General features: G+C 40.5%; 1 protein-coding gene across 2 annotated transcripts in view; it reads right to left on the bottom strand.

Moving 5' to 3' along the window:
- Positions 1 to 26601, bottom strand: part of MEGF10 (multiple EGF like domains 10) — a 97795-nt gene extending 71194 nt beyond the window's left edge. Inside the window, exons 1-2 of one of the 2 annotated variants that reach the window (XM_061377409.1) lie at positions 26480 to 26601; positions 223 to 354 (exon numbers count right to left, since the gene is read on the bottom strand). In XM_061377409.1, coding sequence (XP_061233393.1) covers positions 223 to 338 — 116 coding nt within the window. In that variant the 5' untranslated portion in view covers positions 339 to 354; positions 26480 to 26601. Of the gene's footprint in view, positions 1 to 222; positions 355 to 26475 lie in introns of both variants that reach the window. The other variant, XM_061377330.1, reaches the window with a different exon arrangement.
- Between the last annotated feature and the right edge of the window lie 887 nt (positions 26602 to 27488).

Below are 27488 nucleotides of genomic sequence, written 5' to 3'. Positions count from 1 at the left end.
CTGTAGTGTTTTTTGCATCCTAACACCCTACTGCAAAAACCCAGTGTGAAATAGTCTTTTACTTCTCCATGACCTTACCTTGCCTATGCAGAAACACGAATTATTTTACCCAGTTCATTACTCAACTAAAAGCTTTAAATCATTTAAAATGTGCTGAGTAAAGCAAACCAAAATTATTACAATCAGAATTCATGTCATGTATTTTCCAGAAGAAAACATTACCTTTCCCAGTGGCTACACACATTGGGATCTTCCAGATTCAAAGATAAAGTTGTCCCCATCCAATGGTACAGGAGTACAACAGGAAAGCCAAAAAACCAGCTCAAGTGAAGAATCATCTTTCCAAAAAGGTGACTGTATGAAAAAATATTTATAATAAGTTATTATACAGATTATAAGGGAGGTAAAACTGTTGACCCATCTATAATTAATATATATGATATAAAGCAACAGATACTTCAAGAAACACACACCACTTATCCAGCAGTAGCAGCACCATGCCTATTCTGAAAGAACCCACATGGAGTAGTTTCACATGAATGGCAGGGCAGCCAGGTGGTGAACAAACTACATTTTAGAGGTCCCACTGTCCCATCAAATTGCAAGCAGCCACGCTCACAGGCTGTTTAGTGACAGTTTGTCCACATCAAATGACAGAGCTACGATTTAAAATAAAGGCTGGCATTTGCTGAAGAGAGCGAGAGTAGAAAGGTTCAGTTGATGACACACTACCGGAAATCCTGCACATCACTTACAAGGAGGGGTCTGTGCTACTCCATTGTCAACAGCATCCCCAACTCTGCAGCCTACACCGGCCTCCTGAAAACACCACATAACACTCCATCTCAAGCAGCATCTTTCCTAAACAGCTCTTCCCCAAAATTACACACTGCCTTCACTATGTGGCCTCCATAAGGAAGCGCTAGCACCTGAGACCCAGGCCACCAAGGAGGGGTAATGCCCATGGTCTCCTTGGAAAAGGCTGTACCCTAACACCTGGGCACTACCTTGACCTCAGTATCTCCATAAACTGCCTTCCTACAGGACCCAGGCAACAGCATCATATGGAGACATGCAAGTCAGAGCAACAAAATCCAGCATAAGATATTCCATAGGACTCAGGGAGTGGTGGTGTTCATTTTCTAATGCAAATGTATAAATTAAACTATATATGTGTATGGATACTTATCAGTACTTCAAGATGCTACACTACTGGAAGGTGCAATGCAAGGTCATGACTTGCAAACAATGGCATGGTTCTTTTATTAAATAACATTAATTTTATATGTGGTCATCTTCATGCAAACAAATTAATTAATCAGGTGAAGGGCTAAATGACTCTTTATTGTTAACAGCCTTACCATTATCCTGCTCTTTATAGATGAATTCCCCATACAGTTTTGCAAAAATACCCCCTCCTCTGAAGTTTTACAGTTTCCAAACAGACTAAACACTTTGCTAATAAAAAAGTAATAATATAAGAATCTAAAATATTGTCCTAACACTCTGACTAGGTCCATGTTTCATTTTAAGCAAACAATTTTAGTTTGCATATTGAAATACTTTTAATCCAACCTGCCATTAATCCACAAATGCCAGATTGAATGCTAGTAGAAGGTAATTTGTAATAAACTGCTACATTTCCCTTTCAGTGAACTTTTGACTTGATATCCTCTTTTTCACATGAAATTTAACAGCATGTGGCTACAGAGATTTATTAAAAAAAAAAATCATTGAGTCTAATTTGTAGTTAAGAAAATAAATTCTAATAAATATGTCTGGTTTTAAATAATACAAGTATTTTTAACAAAGTAAATTAATCAGAAGTAGAAATTTCTTACTTTAAATATTATGGAACAGAATAAAGCAAACCACACCAATAACTTTATTATAAGAAAAAATGTCTGTTGGGCCAGAATAAAAAAAAGGGGCCCCCCCCAAGACAAATGGAATTGTCTTACTTTACAATACTTTCTTCAGAAGTCAACATAAAAAAAGCTTACAAAAAGAAACCATTACATACAAGGTTACCTGAGTATACAGAGATGATCCCATTTTGCTAAATCCCTCTTGAAAAATCAGGACTGCTGAAAGGCATTTCATGGTCTATAACCATTTCTCTGCATGCACACTGCATAGCAAAGTAGTTAGTGTGCAGTTGTTCAAAAAGCAGTAAAAGCAGCTGTGTTTTCAGCTAATAATTTCAACAAAGTGGTGATTTCCCTCATTGAGAATAGTCACTTTGATTATGCAGACTGTAAACTGTATTTCCTTTTTTTCTTTAATTCTCAACTTCAGCAGCTTTCCTATTTGGATGCACTTAACAAAATTTAAGATAAAATTATATTTAAAAAAAATCATTTGCATGAACCCCCTAGTGTAAAACTTGATTGCATTCCAGATCTTTGGCTTAATTATTAAGGAAAATCAAAACAGAAAATCAGTACAACTGATTAGCATTGCTAAAGTGTTTACATTAGCAATAAAAAATGCAGATGACTCATTTAACTCTTGCTGTCTACAGTTTGCACCGCAATACCCTGTTCAGAGACTCACTTTTCATATTATATATTGCTTATGTCACTCAATAATGCATCAGTATCTTCACTACCTATATATACCATAGAACCTGTGGTTTGAGTACTGAAAATGCATTCTGTATGCAAATTAGTGACAGCATATGCATGAGAGAGTATATACCTCATGCTAAAACTGAAAACTACTCTGACCTCCTACACCACATTGTATAATTTATGTTCCTGAGCAGTAAACAGGAATTTTGCTACCAGGCATTGAGCTTTCTACCATGAGTAGCACTGTTAATCTCCATGAAAAAAAACTTCTAAGCAGCAAATGGTTGTCCCCAGAATACTTTCCAGTATCCAGCAACATGTTTGCATATACAGGGGGCAAAGAAAAAAAAAAACAGACGTTTTTCAAGCTTCATACTAGAGTGAGCAAAATACATTTTCCCATCATTTTGAGTGTTAACCAACATGTATGACCCCCTCAGCACAGGTGAAGTCTCTGAGTTTACAATCCGACTGAACACACAACAAATTCAAACTAGCCCACAGCATTTTACTGCCAGGTCTTTCTTCCACTAAAGTACACCACAAAACACATATGTCTTAACAGAAAACCAAAAATATTATCATCCTATCATTTTTTATACTATTCAAGGAAAAAACTTTAGTTGGCAAAGCTCCATCATTATTTTCATTTGGGCAGGATCTTTAAGGAAGGTTCTCTATTTGGAAGTTTCTGAAAGTTCTAAACTAAGAGGTCTGTTTTTACAGACTTCTCTGTTTCCCTAGACTTTAAGGCAGGCCCATGGTTTAAAAATATTGACAGGAAAGCACTGCAATTGCAAGAAACAAGCACAGACTACTTCCCTAAAACTCTGTAATCTGATTAAGGAAAATTAACTCATTATATGCTTATTTCATCAAAGAAAGATATTAATAGTCATCAGTAACTCATATAAAAAATTAACCTGAGCATCCTAGGGCATAATATAATTACTAACAAGCTCATTTTAAAATGGAGTAACAGGCATGCAGGTATCCCAAAAATATACTCCTGTAAGTCCCCCAAAATACATTTTAATGTCAGTAACTACACAAGCTGCACTTGTCTCGCTAGTAAGCAGTTGAAAAAGCCTGTATGTGCACCACAGAAACACAAACAGTTAACCATTACTACCCATCATCTGAACTTTGTAGGCACTTCCTGTGCCACTACTAAATATGTTTAACAGTTTTGCACATGTTTTGTTTTGGTTTGTTTCTTTTCCTATAGAAGTCAGGATCAAAACCCAAGAAAGAGTAGGTAACTATAAAAGGCAAACAAACTCTTCTCCTTTAACCAGTGAAAAGTGAGACACAGTTACAAATTAATTTCTCCACGTACCCACAGCAGAGCAATAAGCAAACTTCTGGACACCCAGCTCTCCCTCAGATTTGTCATAACAAAAGGTAAATACAAGTGGAACTGGGGGAGCAATGAGGACAAAACAATGAAAAATGTAAAAGAAGTGAATATTGCTCAAGGCTGAGAGCCAAGTACTTTTGGGTCAGCAGAATCAAATGGTGCTGGTGAATTAAGTAGGATTAGAACTGCATGAGCAACAGAGAATAGTATGATGCAGTTGCTAACATGACATAATAGACCCAAGATCAAGGGAAATGCTGATGTAGCTTTCTCATTACAGCCACAAAAGCATTTTTACCAATGCAACATAAAAAATGCAGCAGGAATATGCCAGTTAGTTGCAAGATGAACTACAGAATAGTACTTTCCGTACTCTGATGCTGAGGATGTTGATGATGAGTATGTTGAACAGCTCTCTGGGCTGTAATCCCATGGGCTGGTCTTAATTACAGTACATTGCATTCACCAGCACATACTGCAAATGCTAGTTTAAAAAATCTTCATTCTGCCCATCACAGTTAAATTTCCAGACCGAACTGCAAACAACACAGTTGTTACTGCAGAGCCCACTTGCTGATGCCCCTGCCTTCAGGCTCTCCAGATCATGATCAAGCCAGCATCCCATAACGGACTTTGTGATTGCTACCTTAAACTGGAAATCATGGCCCCAGAATTTTTTCTCAAGATTTTCTGGGGAAGATCTGTTTGGTCCTTCACTTCTTGCATGGTGTTTTTCATAGCACTGCATTCTTCTCAGTCCTGAGCTTCAGCTCCTCTATCAGAAGCACAGTTTGTTTATAAAAACATCCTATACACTACCAATGTCAGGCAAAGCAAAATTTGAATCTGACCTAATCTTGTCAAAGATGATTAGTCCCATGTTAACTTCCGTGAAAAGAACTGATTGCTTTTATCGATTACATCACAGAATTAATGGGTGGAGAGCAGAAGGCGTTTTTCCTTTGGAAATCAGTAAATCAGTTTGATGCCATGTCACATGAAACCTCACTCATAAGCCAAATATGAATTAAACTGAATAGAAGCATTATCATAAAGACCCTAGACTCGCTGATGAAGTACCTAAATATATGACTAGCCACAAACAATACTAACCCGATCACTGGGCTCTCCTTTAAAACATACTATTAATTTCCTTATTGCATACCCCACCACACAAAATAGTCCCTTCAGTTTTTCTCTTCATATGTTTATTCTTCTACAAGCTTTTTCACTCCTAAGGTCCCTTAGACGGTCGAAGCCATTTATGTCAATTAAGTCAAGTTTAGGCACACAAGGCAACCCAGTCGCATCTCAGGCTTCCCTTCCCAAGCACTAGCCAGTCTTGCATGAAAAACAAAGTACCCCTAAGTTGCTCAAAACCGGTTACAATGCAAACAAAGTCTCAAATTCGTTAGTTACTGAGATGCAAAGTGAAGCAAACTGACACATTTGAAGAGTCCAAAGGTATTTAAATGGCCTAAGTGCATGAAATGGGAAAACAATTTAGACTGGTAGCTGAAGAATAACCAAAACAGAGGCTAAGTGTGTTGGAGCAAATCTCTTTCATGGAGACAGATACACTTCTACTTTTTCAAAGTGCCATGTTACTAACAAAAATAAATCATTAATGAGCTGCCATTTTTCTTCAATTAGCAATTAGATCATTTTTACTTTTCTATCAGATATTTCTAAGAAAATTAGGTTTATGTAATCACAATGTTTGTGTATGTGTTCTGGCCTTATGCCCAGTAATTTCCAAATCCAGTGATCATTTAAACTGGAGTTTACAGAAGTGAAGAATTCTTGGACTTTCAAGTTCCAGTGAACCCCCTGATAACCCACAAGTATGGAAGACAACCAGGTTTATTCACTCATAAGTCATGGAAATACCTGTTTTGAAAGCTATGGCATCATGATCCTTTAAGCAATGTTATCATTTCACAGGTGGCGTATCTGTAGCATTCCTTCTAAATGAAAATGCAACAGCACATGATCTGCTCCTAAATAACAGAGAGCACCTGTTAATCTGTATTTTGGACTAGGCACCTTCTACTTGAACAGGAAAACTTTCAGAAGGAAGCCTGGAGAGACTGGGAGCCATTACACTATATACTGTTTTCTAAGTGTCAAACAACCTTTTGGACTGCAATTATAAGGACGGTTCCATTTACAAAATAAAATAAGGTAATTCCAAACAATGGACAAACCAGAAATCTCTGACTCTCAGCAAGCATCTAGCCTTATACTAGCAAGGCAACCCAGCACCATGGCACAGTCTTAGATGGCTGACCCTTCCATAGCACTACACATCCCAGCATCATGCTGCAGTACAGACCCAAAAGCACAGCAGTATTGCACAACAAACACAAACAGGGTCCTCAAGGACTCTGTATTCACTTGCAAGTCACTCAACAGTACCTTTTACAAGATTTTTTTCTTACTGTAAAAGATCAGATGAGAGTTTCCCCTAGGAACTTCTGGCCTCTTGAAAAGCAAGACACCTTTTGGTCCATCAATCTCACTTACTGCCATGCAACACTCTCATGAAACAGTGAGAGTTTCTATAGCCACTAAACTGGCAGGGAATATATATTCATTGATCAGTCCTCTTCTCCCTCAAATCAGTATTAAAAGGAGAAGTAAAGTTCGTTCAGTGGAAGTCAAGTTTGCACAAGGCAAGGAGGCATGGTAAACACAAATGCCAGCATGCCAGATCCTTTGCAGATGGACTCATTATTATTCATCAAAGGCAGGCTGCCAAACATCACAAGCATGGGGTCACTACACTGTAGCTGTCATTGTCCACTAAATCAGAGCACTGTTCACTTTGAAAGATTTTTTTATTTTTTTTTTTTGCCAGGCCGATAACTAGTATAAGTCTTGAACAAGCAAACCTATGATCATTAAGGTTATTTCCAGCACATGGTACTGTGTGTTTATTTACACGGAAGTCAATTGGATGAACTGGTAACAAAAATCTTTTGGCTAAACCAAAATATTATCCAGTTATTCTCCACCCTGATGAACAGTTACCAAATAAGACAGTTAAGGCTGTCTAGAATACAAATCAAAGTATCAGAAAAGCACACTTTCAGAAGATGAAATAACAGCAAGAACATAAACCCTGATATACTTCTTTTACACAAGACACTTTAAGTGAACCATGTAAGTATAGTTAGTACATATTTCTGGTCTAGATATTAGAAAGCAATATTTTATTGCTTCAGGCTCTCATACCCAAAAAAAAAAAAAAAAAAAAAAAAAAGCAGGAAATTCCTCAAGATGTTTAATGCTGCTTCATCCCAAGATAAATAACAAAACAAGAGTAAGCATTGGAACAGAAAAGCTATACATGAGGTGAGAAAGGAGAAACAAAAGGAAACTTTCTAAAAAGAGTTTATAATAAATCAGTTTTATAAAGACAGACCACTGAAAATCTGCACAAGATGTGTCTGTATTGTGGATGGTAGCATTGCCTCAGAGGCATATTTTGGGGTAATGGCAATGTTCTCCTTGTCCCTGCAAGGCAACTTGAAGCCAAGAGTAAATCCTCTTCCACACACAGGGAATGGCATACAACAGCCTGGTTTTAGAAAGGCCACCCTCAGTCATCTCTTCAGTGTGTGTAGATCTTTGGAGGTTGCCGTTCCCCAGATGACTGCCTGTTTGCCAATGAACTATTGCAGCTGTTTGTTGTCTGCACCCTCCAGTCAGACCTTCAGTGTCTTCATCCTCCCCTTCCAGCACCTCTTCACAGCTGCAGACTGCCCCGGGGCTGGCCAGCTGCCCCAAGGGAAGCCACAGGCCACATTTTGGAAGAAAACAGTGGTGGGATGCAGAGACATGCAGGAGCCAGGGGCTGCCTGGTGACTCACCCAGCTGGGACAAAGCTTACTGATGCAGGGACCAGCGGCCTTCATCTTGTGCACAGATGGCACCTATTAGCCCTGAGCATCTTTCCAGGGTAGCTGTTGTCATTTAACAGTCAGTAGTGAAAGCAAGTAACACATATTTTAAGAAAGGTTACATGATACAGGGCATAATATAAAAATCATATCCACACAGGCTTTTTTCACCCCTCTTGCCCTTTTCTTCTTAATCAACTTACGGAACAAATGATATTTTATATTAATTCCAGGGGTGTTTTAATAGTGCAGGTGAAGTCTAGAAAGCTTAAGAGTAAAAATGGCTGCATACATATGTTTGAGGAAACTTATTTCTCAAGTTAGATGTTAAGTGGCAGGACATGAGAAACTGGATTGATTTTTTACCATAGTTCCTTAAGCAGACAACACCACCAGACATCTGCTATTTCATTTTTTCATTGGCAGTCATAAGAAAGGATATTGTATTCATGGATACAGCTGTGAAAACTCCGTGGTTGCTGACAAGTTGCCCAGGACAATCCTGTGGTTGCCTAAATATACCAATGCCCTGGTTCCACTGATGCAGGAAGTCTCATTCATGGTTTTCCCCTCTCTTCACTGTAGCTTTTGTAACCCCTCTTTTTCTATTATGTCAAGTATCAGCCTTCCAGACACTGTACCACTTCCAGTTTATTGCCAGCACGTAAAGGAGTACAATCACCAGACTCAGACAATTCCTTTAGCTTGCTATGTAATTTAGGATCCATTTCAAATGGGCCCAACTTCCTTTACATATCTTCTACTTTCTTATTTCATCTCTCTTCAAAGACTGTCTCTGTTTCTTTTCTTCCCCCATTAAATACACGTTCTTTTTTTCCACATACCTTTCCATCATACATTAGATTCTTCCCTTTCCCAGACACAGCCTCCATTATTATTGGCAAATTCTTCAGTCTGCATCTCCCCACACTTGTCACAGCCTTTCACCAAACCCTTCCATTATGAAAATCGGACATATGAACACCTTCATTTGTTTACACCTTCTGATACCAAGTTGTTAAAATTTGTGAACAAATTTGTTGGTAACACTGTTTCAGTTTTTTTATCTTTGTATATAGTGCAAGGAAATGCCATTTTGCATATAATGCCCACAGAAAATATAAGCTGTTATTCCAGTTAGCTCCTATTTTCATGAATAAGACTGAGCATTTATTTACTGTGTACATCCTTATCATAATACTTTGTTAAATACTTCTATTTTCAAATTATTTTTTCTTTGGAAAAAAAAAAAGTTAATTAACTCTGATGCCATCTCATTTTAAAACTTCTGAACATTTCAGTACATTACTTACCAGCTTTTCTTTTCTACTTCCAGCAATCTAGTTCAAAGCACCTATGACTCATTGCATGAGCTTTCCCCTCCGCCCCCTCTCCCAGTAAATACAAAACATTCTGGTAGAAGAATGGGGAACCCAGAAGTGTTTTCTTTGACACTTCATTCATTCATTCACTCAATTCTTCCATCTTTTATTTTGGCATTTGCAAAGGTTAGAATGAATGTAGTATTCCTGCATTCTTTCCTCAAAAAATGCAGGAAATGGGAAAATGGAAAACCGTAATGCAAAACTGAGAAAGAGTGGTCATTTCTAGCTTTTTAACCACAGTTAAAGGGACAAATCCTATTCCCATTAAAGTTAAAGGGAATTCTGCACTGAACACCTGTTAGTGAGACACTATAATCTGCTGAGGCCATCCAATTAAGTGAGCAACATATAAGACTTTGTTTTGCAGTAAACAGGCTCAACAACATTGGAAGATCCTTTCAGTGCAACTCTTTTGGAGTTGCTACTAGTTGGCATAAATGGAAGGAGCTCTACAGAACAACACATGAAAGATCACAACCATCTTCCCACCGACTCACTTCATTTCTCACCCATCTCCCTGTCTCTCTCTACCGCAGTCGATTTACTATTGCCTTCAGGAGATGCCATCAAGTGATCATACTGTATCCATTTACACTTTTAGCAGCTGTATATTCATTGCTACTGCTCCAGGAGAACTGGGGCAAGACTCAAGTTTTATTCTAACTCTATACCTTTCATAATGATTCTAAGAATATGTAATTATGGAAACAATGTTTTTCTCTGGGAGCCTTCTCCTCCACCTCTACTTACCTAGCTTGTTAGATCTGCTCTGCCCCCAGACATTACAGGGTGACAATTTGGTCTCATTATCCCACCTGTGGCCTGTAATATTTACTGACATAGTATGATTAACAGGTTAAGGAGTAGCTGAACATTTAAGACATCTGAACTCAATCATAGAATCATAGAATGGTTAGGGTTGGAAAGGACCTTAAGATCATCTAGTTCTAACCCCCCTGCCATGGGCAGGGACACCTTACACTAAACCATCTCATCCAAGACTCCGTCCGACCTGGCCTTGAACACCACCAGGGATGGAGCATTCACATCTTCCCCATTCCAGTGCCTCACCACCCTCACAGTAAAGAACTTCCTCCTTATATGTAACCTAAACTTTCCCTGTTTAAGTTTGAACCTGATACCCCTTGTCCTATCACTACAGTCCCTAATGAAGAGTCCCTCCCCAGCATCCCTATAGGCCCGCTTCAGATACTGGAAGGCTGCTATGAGGTCTCCACACAGCCTTTTCTTCTCCAGGCTGAACAGCCTCAACTTTCTCAGCCTGTCTTCATACTGGAGGTATTCCAGCCCCCTCACCATCCTCATGACCCTCCTCTGAACTTGCTCATTAATAGCTTCATGTCCATTTTATGTTGAGGACACCAGAACTGCACACAATAACTCCAAGTGAGGTCTCACGAGAGCAGAGTAGAGGGGCAGGATCACCTCCTTTGACCTGTTGGTCATGTATGTTCCTTTTGATGCAGCCGAGGATACAGTTGGCTTTCTGGGCTGCGAGCACACACTAAAGCCAGCTCATGATAAGTTAGTCATCAACCAACACCCCCAAGTCCTTCTCTGCTGGGCTGCTCTTAATCTCTTTTCTGCCCAGTCTGTAGCTGTGCCTGGGATTGCTCTGACCCAGGTGTAAGACCCTGCACTTGGCATGCTTAAACTTCATTAGGCTGGCATCAGCCCACCTTACAAGCGTGTCAAGGTCCCTCTGGATGGCCTTCCTTCCCTCCAGCGTATCAACCAAACCACACAGCTTGGTGTCATTGGCAAACTTGCTGAGGGCGCACTCAATCCCACTGTCAACAAAGATGTTGAACAAGACCGGTCCCAACACCGATCCCTGAGGGACACCACTCATTACTGGTCTCCTGCTGGACATTGAGCCATTGACAAGTGTTTGCATGCAGCCATCCAAACAGTCCTTTATCCACCAGGTTGCCCATCTATCAAATTGATGTCTCTATAAACTCACAACCATGTTTGCATTTCTGTAGTTTTAGTGCTTAGTCACCCTGTCTGTTAGCAGAGAAAAAAATTACCCCTAGGGAGAAATTCAGCTTGCCAGGTGCCAATGGTGCCTGCAGGTTTTGCATGTGTGCATGTGTGTGTGCACGCACAGTGGTGCATATATATATACATGGATGTAACTGTACACAGAGACTGCCAGATTCCGTGTACTCCTAGATAAATAGTTGAATCCTTTAAGACAAGAAACTGCACTTCAGTGAAAAGATACTACTTCTATGAAATAAAAATGCTACCAACACTTGCGGTGGGCAGTAAAAAACATGTTCTTTCCAACAATGACAAAGAAAACAACTTTGTATTTCATGCATAAAACCCTTTGAGACTAAAAGAGTAAGTCCATATCAAAGTTTTCAGTTCTGATTTATACCAGCTTTGGTTTTCTTACCATAATTTTTAAGATATCTAAAATCATTAAATTCTTAAACTAATTTATTTTAATAATGAATCATACTCTCCTTTCAAAAGAGTGCCTTGGATGTCATTAAAATAAACTAATGAAGCCAAATGCCCTAGAAGCTCCAACTATCAAAAGAAGACTTTTTTTGGTTGCAATTAATATATTTTTTCAAGATGATTTCTCTTATTAAAATATGTTAATATACTTTGGTTACAGGTTATCTGAAACTTTCCTAAATGTCTGATGCTAATTCCAGCTGAAGGCAGTGTAACTTGAACCCAGAAGAATCAAGACCACATTTTTATTAACTTGAGCACAAGGCCCTAAATCCCTTAAAATGTTATCGCTCAGGACACATAAACCTGTACCTCTTTGCACTATGGGTTGTAAAAGGACAGCAGTAGCACAGGCAAGTATCTGTCGTTACAAAAATAGTCTATTCATAGCATTGTCTGGCAAAGCACATTTAATAAGTATCCTATTCAGAGATCTAATTTTTGCAGGCATTTTTATGCCAAATTTAAAAAATCTCTGTGATGGTGGGTTTAATGAGGTACTTTGTTATTCTCTGTAATAAAAATTAAAAGAGAGACAGAATTCTTCAGCTTAATTGCCACATCTGTTATTAGGCATTTTACAATGATTGACTGGAGTGTATGTGTCAGAGACTATGCCAGAAAACAGGCAAACTTTGTTAGTAGATGTATAACTTATAGCCCAACTGGCATCAGCAACATCTCTGTTACAACTTCTGCTGCCACTCAGTTAAAATTACAGGAACATTGTTGGCTGTGGTTCAGTTTTTCGTTAAAAATAAAAACAAGTATTGCAAATTGTGCATGGGCTTTTTTAAAGACAAATAAAAAGCATTCACTATTTTCAGAAGGAAATGGTCATCTGAATGTGCGAATGTGTCATCTCTCATTAACGGATGAGAGACATAAGCAATTCAGGGTTTGGAAATTGCACAGGACAGAATTTCACGTTCAGTAGCACATCTGCTGCTTTATTGTGCTAACAGACGAGCAACCAGCTAGAAGGACATTGAAGAACAGCATTTGCAGAGAGACTGGATGGTCACAGTGAGGGAGCTTCTGGGAAAAGCCAAAATGGAAAGGGTGCTCTCTTCTCATCTGTGCAGAAATCTGTGGTGAAATCTGAACTCACTCATGAAACTGCTTGCTCTCTCTGAAATTCAGAGCTACCCTACAGCTCAATGCTGCCTGCCTAGTCATCTTTTTGGCACCAGCAAGGACACTGAAAGCAGTTTAGCAGGGTGTTTCTCACAGAGATAGCAAACCCAACTGCAGCTCCCTGGCAGCACACAGTACAAACAAGGAGAAATCAAAGCTAATGTAAGAGTAAGAGATCAGAGAGGCCACCCCAAAGGATTGTGTAATGCCAAGAGGAGGCACATCTCTCCTCCTGCCCATAGCCCTATGCTGGGTGCTGCTGCAACCAACTTGATGACTAAAGACTCTGATTCATGATCATGACACCTTGTGAAACTCCATGCTTGGGCTGGCCAGTAACTACTATTGAACTGTTTTTACTACCAGTTAATCTTCTTTTGGCTCTAAACCCCAACCTTTTAGCATCTACCAGTCCTGACATAGCAAAACAACTCTGACCTTCACTCACATTCTCCCTTGACTAAGTGTTTTTTTTCAATTTCATAGAGGCTTTCTACTAAAAGCACAGAAATGTATGTAGCTATTGTCAGCAAGGAAGACAGACAGACCAGCTGCCATACTGCTTAAAACTACTTCTTTTCATCCATTTCACCCAGTAAGCAGCAAGGGATTACTTGACCTTCCTCACCAATTTTCTGCTGCTCTAGGGAGTGTGAAGGAAGGTAAGAATGTGTAGAAGAGCAACAAAAACTGTACTGATACCCATTGCATCGACTCCTGAAAGGCGGAAGGATGCCCTTCTGTTTGAAAGCCAAAGCAAAGCTGTCTACCAACGGCTGGGGCAAGCAACAGTCTTTCTGTCTGACCCAACATATCAACAGGCCAGTGAACTAATCCATGAATAAATATTTCTTTTCTCGGGAGGGCAGAGTGGGACAATCCAATTCCCTCCCTCCATGACAGCAAGTGACCAATTTTTTAGGAGTCTCCCTCGATGGGTGAGATGAGCCAGGGCAGATGCTATCTGTCACTGTTCAAGGGTCTTTGTTGTGCCCTCAAGAGTCCAAAGCTGCTCCATGCAGCAAGGGGTTCCAGTAAGTTTCCATGTGGCTCTCTATCTCTTGGCTCTCTTTCCTCTCATGTGCCTTTTGCAAATACCTGATCTCCCTCAGACTCTAATTCAGCAAAAATATAGACTTCACTTAATTAAGCACACTCATTTACATACAGTATTTTTATCAATGTCACTCCCTGTAAGATCTGCAGCACTTTTTCTAACACCATAGGGTTTTTTGGTTTTAATGCTACTCTTCAGAAGCACACTGTTCTTAGGCTTCTGTCTAAATGTTTTATCTCATTAAAGCAAAAACAAAAAAACAAAAAACAAACAAACAAAAAAAAAAACCAGCAGAGATGAAAACAGAATTTAAGTCTGCTAGTCTCCATTTTTAGACTACCCTTAAGACACACACCTCCAGCTCAATATTTTGCCACGGTGGCAATTACATGCACATCATGCTTATAGTACTTACCATGGGTGTAGTATTAGCATCATGAAACATGGACTTTGGGGTCTGAGACATTTACAAAGTACTATATCTGAGAGAATTTTTAACACATTTGAGTTACCTCTGAGGAAGCCAATAATGCTCTCTTCTCTGTCTGTTTTGTTTTTTTTTTTTTTTATTTATTTATTTTCCCATTGGTATTCTTGTTGTGAACTGCAATGAAGAGAAGCACACATATATGCTGAAGAGAAGACCTAGTTGTACTGAAACTTTGGTATTTCCCTGGAGATGGGTAATGCAACAGAAACTGGTGTAATTTTTGGAAGTGTAGCGAGAGACAACCACAGGAAAAGAAGAGGAAGCTTAAAGTACATCCTAGGATGCAGCCTCCAGAGACGTTTCTGAATGTCACTGGACATTTTTTGGATGACTGCAATGGATTTCTATTTAATTCCAAAATCTTCCTACTGCAGACCAAGAGCCAGTAACCTCAGACGTTTTATTCTTACATCTTCTCTCACTGCCATGTTCTTCCATCCCAGCACTATTTCAGCAAACAAAAAAAACCCTAAAATTTATTTTCTGAAGTTGATCCACTGTCAAAATAAAAATCAACTTGTAAAATGGTGTTTTACACACAGAAAGGTTGACAGTTTGTGAAAACACAAAGAAATTCAACCATATTTTAGTGGTGCAAACCAGAACCCCCAGTCACTGCATCCTTTGAGGTTCACTTACCATGAATGCATACCCTGGATGTTGTTATTCATACATAATGCAAATTGGCATGAACTAGTGTTCAGCAAGAAAGAATGGAGCCGATGTTAGAAGTGTATTAAAGTTGCAGAGGAACAATATTGTTCCAGAGAGGAGATTAAGTCTCCCAGCTCTCTGAAATGGGTTATGGAGACAGAAAAAAAATCTACTACACAGTGACAGGGATACTTCAGGCAAGGAAGATTCTCTCTTTCTGTGTTTTGTTTTTTGTTGTTGTTGTTGTTGTTTCATTCTTCGATAACTGCTCTCCCAATCTTCTTATTCAATAATGAAAAATTCACTCTGTTGCAGGATCAAAGTTTAAGCAACTTCCCTGGAACTTGTGAAACTTCTGTTCAGTACCATCTCCCATCTTAAAACAATGAAGACCTGTGGCATACCTGCATAGCAGTATTTGCAAATGGTAGTGCCTTATCCAAAACAATCCTAAAGCATAAAGAGCACTAATGCTACCATACATTCTCAGCAGAGGCCATTACAGAGCCTGCAATTCAGCTTTTTTTTTCTGGAAGAAAATTTAATAATCTATTAAAAGAGGCCAGTTGTTCTGGCTTTAATGGAGGCAGGTTTGGGATTGCTGGATAACAGAGACATATGTATGTTCACAGGTCCTACAATACATTTCCCAGGCAATGCACAAGGGATCTGTGTTCATGCACCTCACGTCAGTTACTCTGAAAGTCCCCTGATCTCACTTGAGTTATTCCTAGTTTACTCAATGCAAGTCTGAAGAACATACTTCTGTTCTCTTATGTCTTTTATTTTAAAATAAATGAAATTAGCTGTAATAATTCACAATAAAAGAAAGCACATTCTTTGCACACAGATAAAACCTTCATGAAATCTACCCCTCAATTTAAAATATGCATTTCAATCCCACTGACAGGTAGCCTTCAGAAACAGTTGTTATTTACAATATCAGTCTGCGGAGTGGAAAAAAAAAAAATGAAAGAAAAAAAAAGATTAAAAGATCAAGTTACTCTTCACTTCCAAACAAGCCCAGCCACAGCTGTACATCAGCTTCCGAGCAACTGCTGCACAAACACACAACAGGGCTTCTGTTTCACCACAGGGTTTGCTCGGGTCACCCGCATGTGGCGTGGATTAAAGCAGCACTAAAGCTCTGCTACAAGGCAGGCGGAGCCGCGAGTTCCACGAACCCCTGGTGAATGAATGCCCCCGCCCAGCCCTGTGGCCGAGGGGTCTGCGCCGGCGCCAGGAGGAGCCCGCAGTCGGCCTCGCACGGCCCACGAATGGGGCAGAAAAAAGAACCCAAGTGATTTTCTGCTTTCACCGTTTCAGTGTGTAAGCAGAAGAAAAATTGAGGGAAGGAGATGAGTGTGTTAAGGGGGCGGAGGGGGGAGATTGGGGCAAAAACACAATAGTGAAGAGGCGGCCTATGATTTTGGAGATGACAGAGCAATGGAGTCGGGCAGCCTGTGCAAACTGAGAAATTTTCTTTAGAAACACCATTGCCAAAACTGAAAACTAGAGGAAGGAGCAGTCCCCATGTCAAACACTTGAGTACAGAGTGCAGAGGTTCCCCGTCTGGGCATTACCTCCTCAACCCACTGGAAACAAAGAGCTTATCCCTCAGTCCCAGGCGGGCTACAGCTGGAGCACCCAAGCCTACATGAAGCCTATACCCTTGCCAAGGGCTATGACCTCAGTCCTCCACACAGCAGGGGAAGCAATTATTTTGACGAGGGCTGTTTGTTACACTTGGTAGACCACCAGCCTTCCTGCTTCTCAACAGTCAAGAGAAACAGCCAGCAGAGTGAGGGAGGTGTTTTCTTTGCTACTGCACTTAGAGCTCTTCTCTTCATAAACATGACATTGAGAACCTGCAGAGTGTTACATGCTTTCTTTTCCTCTGGGTCATGCCAGGAAGACAACACAAGCACGAAGCAGCAGCAGCAGCAGCCATCTGTCTACAGGTGCCCCAGATCTTTGACATGGCAGGAAAAAAATTCCATGCCTTAACTCACATCCTTATTCATAAAAAGCAATCATGTGGTTAATCAGAATCCACTAAAATAAATTACATAATAATAGTAATAATTACATCATCATAATAATAGTGTACTGCAGCCAGTGAAACACTTCTCAGCTGCTGTGTACCAAAAACTGCCACTAGCAGGAAAGCAACACCAGCCTGCAGGAATAATGGGGCCAGGCATTTTATTCTGCCTCTCTTACATGCTCTGTAATCAACATATACCCAGTGTGGACAAGTATTAATTTCTTAAATGCTTCACCTTAGCTGCTTTGGGGAATGTGGCCTCTGTCTGGCAGAAGGGTCTGTAAAGTAGCAGCAGGGGACATGCAGTCTCCAATGGAAGAACTACCCTGGGTTGGTAGGTATTCATTGGCATTCTCGTGAAGCACATAGGAACTCATAAAACACACGCAGCATCACAAAAATCACAGATACAACAATGGTACCTATGGGCAAATCAGAGTTGCATTTAGGGGCTGACAAAAACTTGGAATAAACAGACACAAGTCTGAACATATTACAATTATCTAGAAAGGATATAAGCTAAGACTTGCTGAACACAAGTGACAAAACTCCCTCCCATCTTTCCACAAAACCTTCTTCAAGTGGTGTTTCAGATTCCTGAAAGTGTCCTAGTTGTACCATAAAAAGCAAAATTTCATAAGTTTTAAAGTTCCCATGTTTTGTGTCATTGAATACCTTAATTTGGATGCATCAGAAAATACCAAAAGTATGGGAGGTCCTGAGAACATCAAACAGGACTGTAAAAGCTTACATCATGAGAGACAGCAACACCTATACCAAACCATATGTAGAAGGCAGGAATCACATAACACCATCTCTGCAATTAAGCCCTATCCATAATTTTTAAAATATATACTCAAATATCTATGTCTTTTGTGGTCCCCAAAACAAACATGGTACAGCAGCATGTGATCTGAACAGTAAAGCACACCCGTGACATGAGTTCATTTGTGCAAATCCAAACATAAGTATTTGGAAGCAATAATTTCCTTTCTAAGTAAAAGGGCAACATAAGAGATGGGATTTCAGATCTGGAGAAGCTGTTTGCTTTGCTATCTTCAGGAGACAACAATGTACTGTTTCACATGACACGTGCTTTTAGAACATTCATAGTGACTTTATAATCAAAGAGATTCCCATACCAAAAAAAAGTAATTACATGGATAATTAAAATCTACTACTGTCATTAAGCTCTTTAGTGGCCTACAAACATCCTTTAATAGCAGCACACACAGAGATCACAAGCATCACTTCTATAGAGCTTGCAAGAGAAAAGGAAATACTTCCATGCAGCCTAACAGAGTTTAAAAAATAAAATAAAAAATAAAATAAAAAAGTACCTATCCTTTTATTCAGTATTGTTTGTAAAAAACAGCTTGTCTGGCCCAGCTGTTCCCTTAGCAAGCATTTATTCATCTGATATATTGAAACAGATCACTGAATGCCTTAGGCTAACAGCTTTCTAACACCAATTGGGCTATATCCTTGGATTTTTTTCTATTTAAAAGATTTACTAAAATATGTAAAGTAAACACTGCAGGAAGAAGCTGGTCAGGAATCTAACTCTGCCAGCTGTGCTCCTGAAACCAAGCACCATCCTGGCTTTTTGCCAGGGGCAGTGAGACTGTTCGAACACACTATAAAAAAAAAAGAAGTAACAACAACCAAAACCCCATCAAGTGTCAGACCAAAACTGGCTGGAATTTTTACTGACATGTAGAATTCAGACAAAACCATTAAGCTTTCTAGTTTTGATCCCCAAGCACTAGCAACTTGGCATAAAAAAGAATTTGTGAGCAAAAGTGCCAAGTTCATGCAGAGCTTTGCAACAACTCCCACGAGTCATGTTTTTGGAGTGGTGGGGAGTGACCATGCAGAAGGGCTGGCTGCTGGAGGCAGCCCTCAGCACACGCTGGATGGAGCAGGACTGAACTTGGCCCTTCAATGGTGCAGGTGAGAGTAACGAAATCATCAGCTCTTCGGGCATTTGTATTCTGTATTTAAATAGAGCCACCAATATGCTGTACTGCTTGATTTATCACTTGTACCTCAAACACAAAACACAACCTGACCCTCTTCAGAATATTTCTTGACTCAAAAGTATAGATAAAAAACCCCTTCAAAGAAAAGCCTAATGGTGGAGTACTGAATAAATAAAAATACAAATTATTTAATACTACTCCATCACCAGTTGCAAAAAAATGCTTTCTGTTCTTCTTTACACTTCAAAAGCTTCTCTAAAATAAAATACTCACTAGGAATGTGTAAACAAAGTAGGAAAAAAAGTGTCAGTATAAACAAAACAATTGCAGAATATGAAATCATTCCATATTTTGGACTTCTGTATTCAGCAAGCATAACAGAGCAAAATGAAAAAAAGCGTATTTGAACCTTACATAAAATTAAAGAAATTGAACTCACAGTGCTTTGGTTTTATACCAATGCCAGTATATCAACAAACAAGCAAAGACTGCTCTGTAAATAATGTTCTTCCTGTAAGCTAAGTGTTTAGAAGTGAATGCCATTCAAAACCAAACACTAGTTTGGTAAGGTCCTCAATCAGAATCAGAAAAAAGAAAAAGGAAGAGAGAGAAAATAAGAGAAGAGGAAGAGCAAGAAAGAAAGAGGAAGAAGGGAAAAAAAGGGGGGGAGGGGAATACAAAGTGAGAAAAAAACGCCAACATACAGCAGTAGATGCGGAATGAGGCCAAAGCACCTTTGCCACCAGCAACTCTGGTCATCATCACTTGCCACCTCCTGTGTGCAAGAGAAGATGGCTCAGCTCTCGGGGCTGCAAAGGTGAAACTGATGTTTTTAAACAAATACATTTCTCATTGAAGAGCTTTCCACTCTAGCTGCGGTATCCTATTTTTAAAGTAGATTTACAATGGCTGACCCAAGTCTGTGGCCTCTGCTCGCAAGCTGTCAGGGACATTTGTTCATGTACCAAGTGCTCTGATTCTTTCCACTGGTCTGGAACCCTTTGAAAATGATTTATAAGTCACCAAAAAAATGCTTCCCACAAACACACATAAGCATTATTTGTGCTTAATTTCCAGTGATCATAACATGTGCACCGACAGTCCAGTGCAGTCCGAATTTTTGTAAACACTGTAGAGGAAACCAAAACTCAATCACACTTGCTCCAAAGCACACTGCGGCAATCAATCTTGTAGTAGGGCACAAAAGAACTTAAGATGTACTTGTTCTGTTGCATACTCTTACTCCCACCTGGTCTGTCCTCAGTGTAGCATTACATGTAGGATTTTCAACTTCCACAAAAAACATAAACAAACCAATTACATCATTTTATACTTACAACTTAATCAGACCTTGGTGCACACACACTTACACGCATGCGCATGCACATGCACACATGTTTTTCTTCTCTTTTTAACATGAAAGTGCTTCTAGTGTATTCACGTTCTCGGGGCGACCAAGCTTAGCCTGACTGTTGGCTTTGGGAAGATCTGATGCTAGCCAGCCGTGCATAATGGCCTCTTTGTCTGGCTGTCACATGAACAGCGTTGTATTACAATCACTGTCACTCTGGGTTTAAACTGCAAGGCATGCTTTCACACAAAACATTCACTTTGGGGGCCCTTTTTGGCAGAGCCCTGTGATCGGAACTCTTTCGCTCAGCAGTGCCAAAACTTTGAAAGTCAGGATTCAGAAGCTCTCACCCAAATGGACTGATTCTGAAATTTCTCTACAGACCACATGAAGAAAGGGGCAAGCAGCTAACATAGTCGCCATCTGAATCACTATACAAGAATCAACAGCAAACTCAACTGTTGAACAACATGGTTAATAAAAAGTAGACTGCCATAGTATAAAAGGTCTGAATGAAGCCAACAGTAGTGAAAACATACAAATAAGTTTGGTTTAGTTCATCTTTGCTGTATGTGATGTCAAAAGGATACTAGCATGGTGGTAGGATCCTCCTAAAGCCCATTTTAGGGGAAGACAAGCACAGCATCACAGCTGCAAATTCCTCCCTATTGTTCCACCAGCTAACAACCTCACTTTTCCCACCTGTATCTACAATGCAAGGGAGGTGTATCCTGTAGCCCTAATTGCTGGATGTGAATTATGACAGTCAAAACTGTATGTCAAAATGAGATTTCAGTGTAGAGCTTCCTGAAGCACACGCTGGCTCCCCACAAGAGTATGAGCAGAGCTGAAGTTGAGAAGCTCTCAGGCAGCTCCCACACCCCGACTACACGACTACAAAGCTTCAGCATGACTGCAGAGTACAGGCACTGCCATATCCACTGTGAACTGTGGATGAGGATCTCATGATGACTTTCCCTGAGCCCTGTGACAGCAGAGTATTTTGCTCCAAGTAGCAGTTGAGAATACAAAATATCCTGAGTCAAAGTTGTCAACACCTGGAGTATTTTAACCCTGTACTTCCGAAAACTGTCTGCAAGATAAAAGTCAAAATATCTCCATGAGATAAAGATGAGCAACTTACCAGGTGGCAATATTATTATTTGCTATGTCAATCCTTTAAAAAGTCCTGAAAAGTAATAAAACAAGATTTCTATATAGGAGAAATTTCAAAAGATTCTGCATGAACCCCGAATTCAAGACCCTGCACAGATGTCTTTGTTTTCATTAGTGAAAAATATTCTCACAGATCTAAGATCAAAATATTTTAAGAACAACATCTTCCCACCCTTACTGCCTCTCTGAATCATTTTCTGTTGCATGTATTTTTCTTGTACTGTTACTTATGGAACACAGCGCTACTCACTTTGAAGAAAGCTTAAAGGATCTACCCTTGAAGAGCATAAGCATGATGTGGCAAGGTCTCATAGAATAATGTTTTCAATGTACGGAAAACTTTACAAAGCAATGGCCTTTTTCCAAAAGAAATGGGTTTGTGCATGGAATAACTACCAGCTTGCTTCTTGTTTTGTGTTGTGTCCATTTCTAGAGAGAAAATCCAGCTGCAGTCCATCAAAGTAATATATCTTCTCTGGTTTAGTATTCCACCCTGCTATTACTCATAGATGTGCCAGTTGCCCAAAACACACATTATAACTTTCTTGATCATCTGTCTTTCTTGAGCAGCCCTGACCATCCCTCCTTCTGTATGTCCTGCACCAGTTTTGATCACACCCTTCCAGACCAGCACCACCTATGAAAGACACCACCAGGCTGGGCCAGGGCTTATGCCTACACAACTTCACCCACACCACAAAACCCTCTGAACTTCTCTTGTCCAGCCTGACAAATCCACCTGCTAGTCTAAAGCCATGACTTCTCTGAGCCTCCCCTTGCCCTTCATGGTCTCTTCCCATGCCCAGCATTTCTTGAACTTATCAAGATGTTGACTTCTTCTTCAGCAAGGCCATGGTACCAGCCCTCACTGGTAATACACTGGCATGTCAGAGAAGCAGTTCTACATTGCCTCCTATTTGAAGACTCTCCCCTGAAAAAGACCTATTATTAATCCCTTTAAGTATTTTACTTTCCATAATTTTTATTAATAATAATAACTCTGCTTGACAGCTGTTTTAACTAGTTCACTGTCCCTATTTGTTTCTTATTTTCTTTTGTCTTAAATTTTAGATTGTAAAAGGCAAGATTATTTTTGCTATTGTTTTGTGCTGTTGCACAGTCACTCCTGTGACGAGTGGTGGGATGCTAAAGCCATGCAACCTACAGCTGTCAGTGCTAGTATTTCTATTTTAAACATGGTACATTAATATGGAGTCTTTATATTCAAATTTCTTTGCAGGAGTTCATTCATCAGTGTTGTGCATTCAACAAAAATAATTTTGTAGGCTTAGGAGTGTTCTTGTACAGCAACAGAAAAAAGACTAAATTCGTTCCCTAAGGTCACACAGTAAGTCAATATCAAAGGTAAAATTACACTTTTTGTTTCCTAATTTATATTCTTTCATTGTCTTGCACATCAAAAGAGGTCAGAATTAGCATCTTATTGATGACTATTGGCTAATTTCTCTGACAATCAGATACAAAACAGAGATAACGGAGATGAAGAGCTAGATGTCTACATTTTAATATAAACCTAGTGTGTACATCCAAAGGCATGAACTACAAATCCTTACACAAGCAAAACATCAATTAAAGACCAGACAGTTTGGATAGGTTAATTAACAAGAACACTGACACAATCAATAAAGCTATTCTAGTAAAGCAAATCCCTCCCTAGAATACTCCTCCTGGTTTTTTGACAGATGGCTTTAGATGATATATATCTCTTTTATAAAAAAAAAAACACATTTGGAATATCAAGACACAGATTCTCCTCATAGATTAAAGAATAATGCAATTATACCCAAGTTCATGATATGCTGATTCTAGCCCATGTTTCAAATCTTTAAAGCTTACGAATTACTGTCAAACGCATCTCTTGATATTAAAAATCAGGGTCAAATTCCATTGCTGATAGTGAGTTGATAACTACTACGTAGTGAAATCCAATGCCACTGGCATCAATCATTAACAATGACACCACTTAATGGGAATAAGGATGTGAGAACTTTGACTCTAATTTCACTACACCATTCGACCACCAAAGAAAGGCTTACAATGGATTTTTACTGCCCTACACTGTGTTGTATTTAAAAAATTAATATACTGGATCACATCCAAGTTACACTATTCTCTATGGAATAATCAAAATATCTTTGTTTTGACTAAGATTGTAGTACATATTCAAAGAATCTGCTTATGTTTTTGCTTCCTCAAAAGCCATTTACTTCCCCCAATGAGAAGAAGTGAAAATACCTAGACAAGAAAAAGGTATGTAGAAACACATTACAAATATCCTGACAACTAATCTGAATATAAATTCAAGGCATCCTTACCAGCTGCAGCCAAAAGCCCACTCCAAATTCTATTAGATGTTAATCAAACTTAAGTATGTTAATCCATGGTTTCTGTGTTCTTTGCATAGATGAGTTAACTGCTTTTCTTAAACTGCATTTGTTTCCCTAGGTGTATGCCCCCAGACAGCAGAATACATCCTTTCATGGAAAACGAGGTTATGAGAATCACCGAAGGACTGCTCACTAGGTCAGAATCTTCTGTTCACCTGCAGGGCAGAACAGCTCATTTAACACTGTTAACCTCTGGACAGGTCCACCTGGGAGGACACAACCCCACACCACCAGCTGCATTTTGTTGGCATTAGATATGCATGTTTGAACTAGAGCAGCTAAACGGTAAAATTTTGGATAAATGAAGGGCTAAAGCATCCAGTTACTGAGGCAAAGGAAATGCAGGTTCTGCCTGCTAGGGGTGTCCATGGGGGGGAGTTGCAACTGGCATGCAGAGCCCTGCCCCTAGAGAACAGGGCAGACTCCAGACCTTTTCACCACCTGGTATTCGAAATAGGGTAACTCTGATACATGATTTCCAAGGAAATTAAATAGATATCACCAGCTTACTACACACAGGCCACTGAGCAGCCAGCAGCTGAGAACTTCTGCAAGATATGGATTGCATTCACTGAGATGGAGAAAATTCATTGCCAATCCTGTGAATGGCTTATCTTCTAGCAGAGACTTTTAACACTCCATACTTAAAACTGCACCATCTTAAGAAGCCAAACACAAAGCCATGCCTTCTCCACAGCACATTAACTATAAACACTAACATGATGCAATTGATCCACGTCTTGCGGGACTGATACCATCTAAATTTGATTGTCTGACAAGGCCACGTGGTGATTACAATCGTCTGTGTAAGAAAAATTAAATTAATTTTAAGAAATAAGGTCCCACATTTTGATGCTATGCAGGTGGCAACTTGCATGAGCAAACAAGTAGAAATGTGAGCCTAAATTATGCTGTTTGTCCAGCTTATTAAAAACCTGAAGCACACCTGCCTGTCTGACCTTTCTGTCTTGAGAGAGGAAATAAAAGTAGGCTTCCTAATACAGTTTCATTTGCAGAGCCACTGAGTAGCAATTCATATAGATAATTTGGCCACCCAAGCTGTTACTTTCCTAAATTCTGTCTCCAGCTCAGACAGTTGGATGCCTCCCTCCCCTTCAAGAGGAACTCACATACCTAATTACGTATGCTTTCCTCATGGTATTGTGTTATTGGGCACAAATGGCATTTAGGGGTGTTGACAAGGAAACTGAAGCCAGCTTTCAGCTTCAGTCTCACATAAGACATGCTGCTCAGTCAAGGCATCTAAGGCTTTTCACCGTAGGTCTGCAGCTTATCTGCTGGGAAACTCTCCAGACTTGGCTTTTCTTTTTCTTCCAAGTTGCTGGATAAAATCATTTTTCCTAAATAGAGTCATTATGTTAATCTGCTTTCCAAACTGCTGCTGCCAAAGCTCAGTTACAAACCTGAGGAAGTATGCCATGGAACATCTTCAGTACTGACAGCATTGGTCCAAACTGAGGTTTTAAACTTGCTCTGTAACTGAAAGTTGGTACTTGAGAAAAACTTCAGAGCTGTATGTGTTTCTGTGAAATACATGAATACTTGGACTACATTTGATTCTCAATGACTGGCAGCAACATTTAGGTAATTCGTAAGATTACCAAAAAGCCTGCATTATTAGCTCATTCTAGGAAAAGCAGCTGCCTATTTTTCCTAATTGATTTGTGCCTACATTTCCAGATCAAGCCTACTTCTTGGCTGGAACACAAAATAGGAAATATTTACACAACTATAACTGTCTCCAAAAGAAAATCTGTCCAGGATACTACACAACTGAGAATTTCTCTAGGCAGCTTCTGCTGAAGGACATAATGCTGGAACAAAGTCAAGTTATGTAACAGATGTGCATTTTCACGTGCAAGTCACGCTTATTTACATACATATACAAACATCCCTCTATATCAGTATCTGTGCTCGATCCAGTCTCTGTTTAGGACTGTCAAAAACTTTCCATGAAAACGAAAGGCAATCTTTAGAAAAAGATCTTTCCGCAGCACTACGGGAAAGACTGAACTGTTTCGTCCTGGGAGACGGCGGCGATGATGTCTGGGGAGAGAGGGGTGAGCCTGCCCGGAGCCCGCGCGAGCCCGCTCGCCCATCAGCCTCAAAACGGAGAAAAACACGCACGGGCTGCCGGATGCTCTGCAAAGGCGGAGGTACCGGCTTACCGGACGAGGGGGCCGGCATCGCACCGCTACCCCGAGGCCACCTTTCCCCAGGGCAAAACCCCCGCCCCGTCTGCTCCGCTTCGGGAGCAATGCCGTCTTTGCCACCTCCTATTAACAGGGATGCCGCCGCTCTGCTCCGCGGCATCCAGGCACCGCGGCATTCCGACATCCCGGCGCCGCACCTGCGGAGAGTGGAGCGATGGGACGGGGTGTGATGGGATGGGATGGGATAGGATTGGGTGAGACGGAAATGGATGGTCCGTACCTACCTGTCCCGCGGGCGCCCTCCCCGTCCGACCCGGCTCCGAGAGCCCCTCCGCCGCTGCGCCGAGCGAGGGGCGGTGAGTGCAGAGGGACCGGCGGGGTGCAGTTCCTCCTCCTTCTCCTCCTCCTTCTCCTCCCCCCAGCCCGGCGCGGCCCGACCCGCCTCCGACTCCGGCCCCGGCCCTGCCGTCACAGCGGACGGGGATTGGCGGCGTGTAGCCACGACGGCCAGACAGACAACTTCACCACTTACACTCTTTGTGGGGGCGCTCCCCAGGGCGGATGTTGCCTTCACCCCCTTCTCTCGACACTCTCCATGCACCCCAAAAATAGCCTTCCCCCCCAGTCACTTGTGGACTAAGTGAAAGTTACACAGGAGCCTCAGAGGTTACTTCGTTCATCCCAGAGAAGGATGGGCTCCCACCCAGCGCTGACCGAAGAATAGCATAGTCAAAGCTCCTTAAGTCCCGAGAGCAGGATATCCAGATCCAAAGAAAAACAAATGTCACTTGCTCCACTCCAGTACTGCTTGAGAAAGGATGGAAATCTTTGATTTTGCACTTACATACGTATTTTTCATGTTGGAGTAGAGGTGCACATTAATATTCCCCTAATATTTCAGGTCAGTCAGGCCTGTGAGCCTGTTTCATGACTAAACTTGCAGCATGGAGCAGGGGAAGGAGAATGTTTTGCGAAAGCAACCACTACTTAGAATCATAGAATAGTTAGGGTTGGAAAGGACCTTAAGATCATCTAGTTCCAACTCCCTGCCATGGGCAGGGACACCTCACACTAAACCACGCCACCCAAGGCTCTGTCCAACCTGGCCTTGAACACCACCAGGGATGGAGCATTCACAACTTCCCTGGGCAACCCATTCCAGTGCCTCACCATCCTCACAGTAAAGAACTTCCTCCTTATATCCAATCTAAACTTCCCCTGTTTAAGTTTGAACCTGATACCCCTTGTCCTATCACTACAGTCCCTAATGAAGAGTCCCTCCCCAGCATCCCT

Source organism: Neopsephotus bourkii, unplaced genomic scaffold (genome assembly GCF_033783945.1).
Source record: "Neopsephotus bourkii isolate Nb327-2 ecotype Australia unplaced genomic scaffold, CSIRO-AGI_Nbou_v1 NB_30, whole genome shotgun sequence".
In the NCBI taxonomy this organism is placed as follows: Eukaryota; Metazoa; Chordata; class Aves; order Psittaciformes; family Psittacidae; genus Neopsephotus; species Neopsephotus bourkii.
The sequence above is the reverse complement of the archived record's forward strand: the minus strand, read 5'-3'. Positions and strand labels throughout refer to the sequence as shown.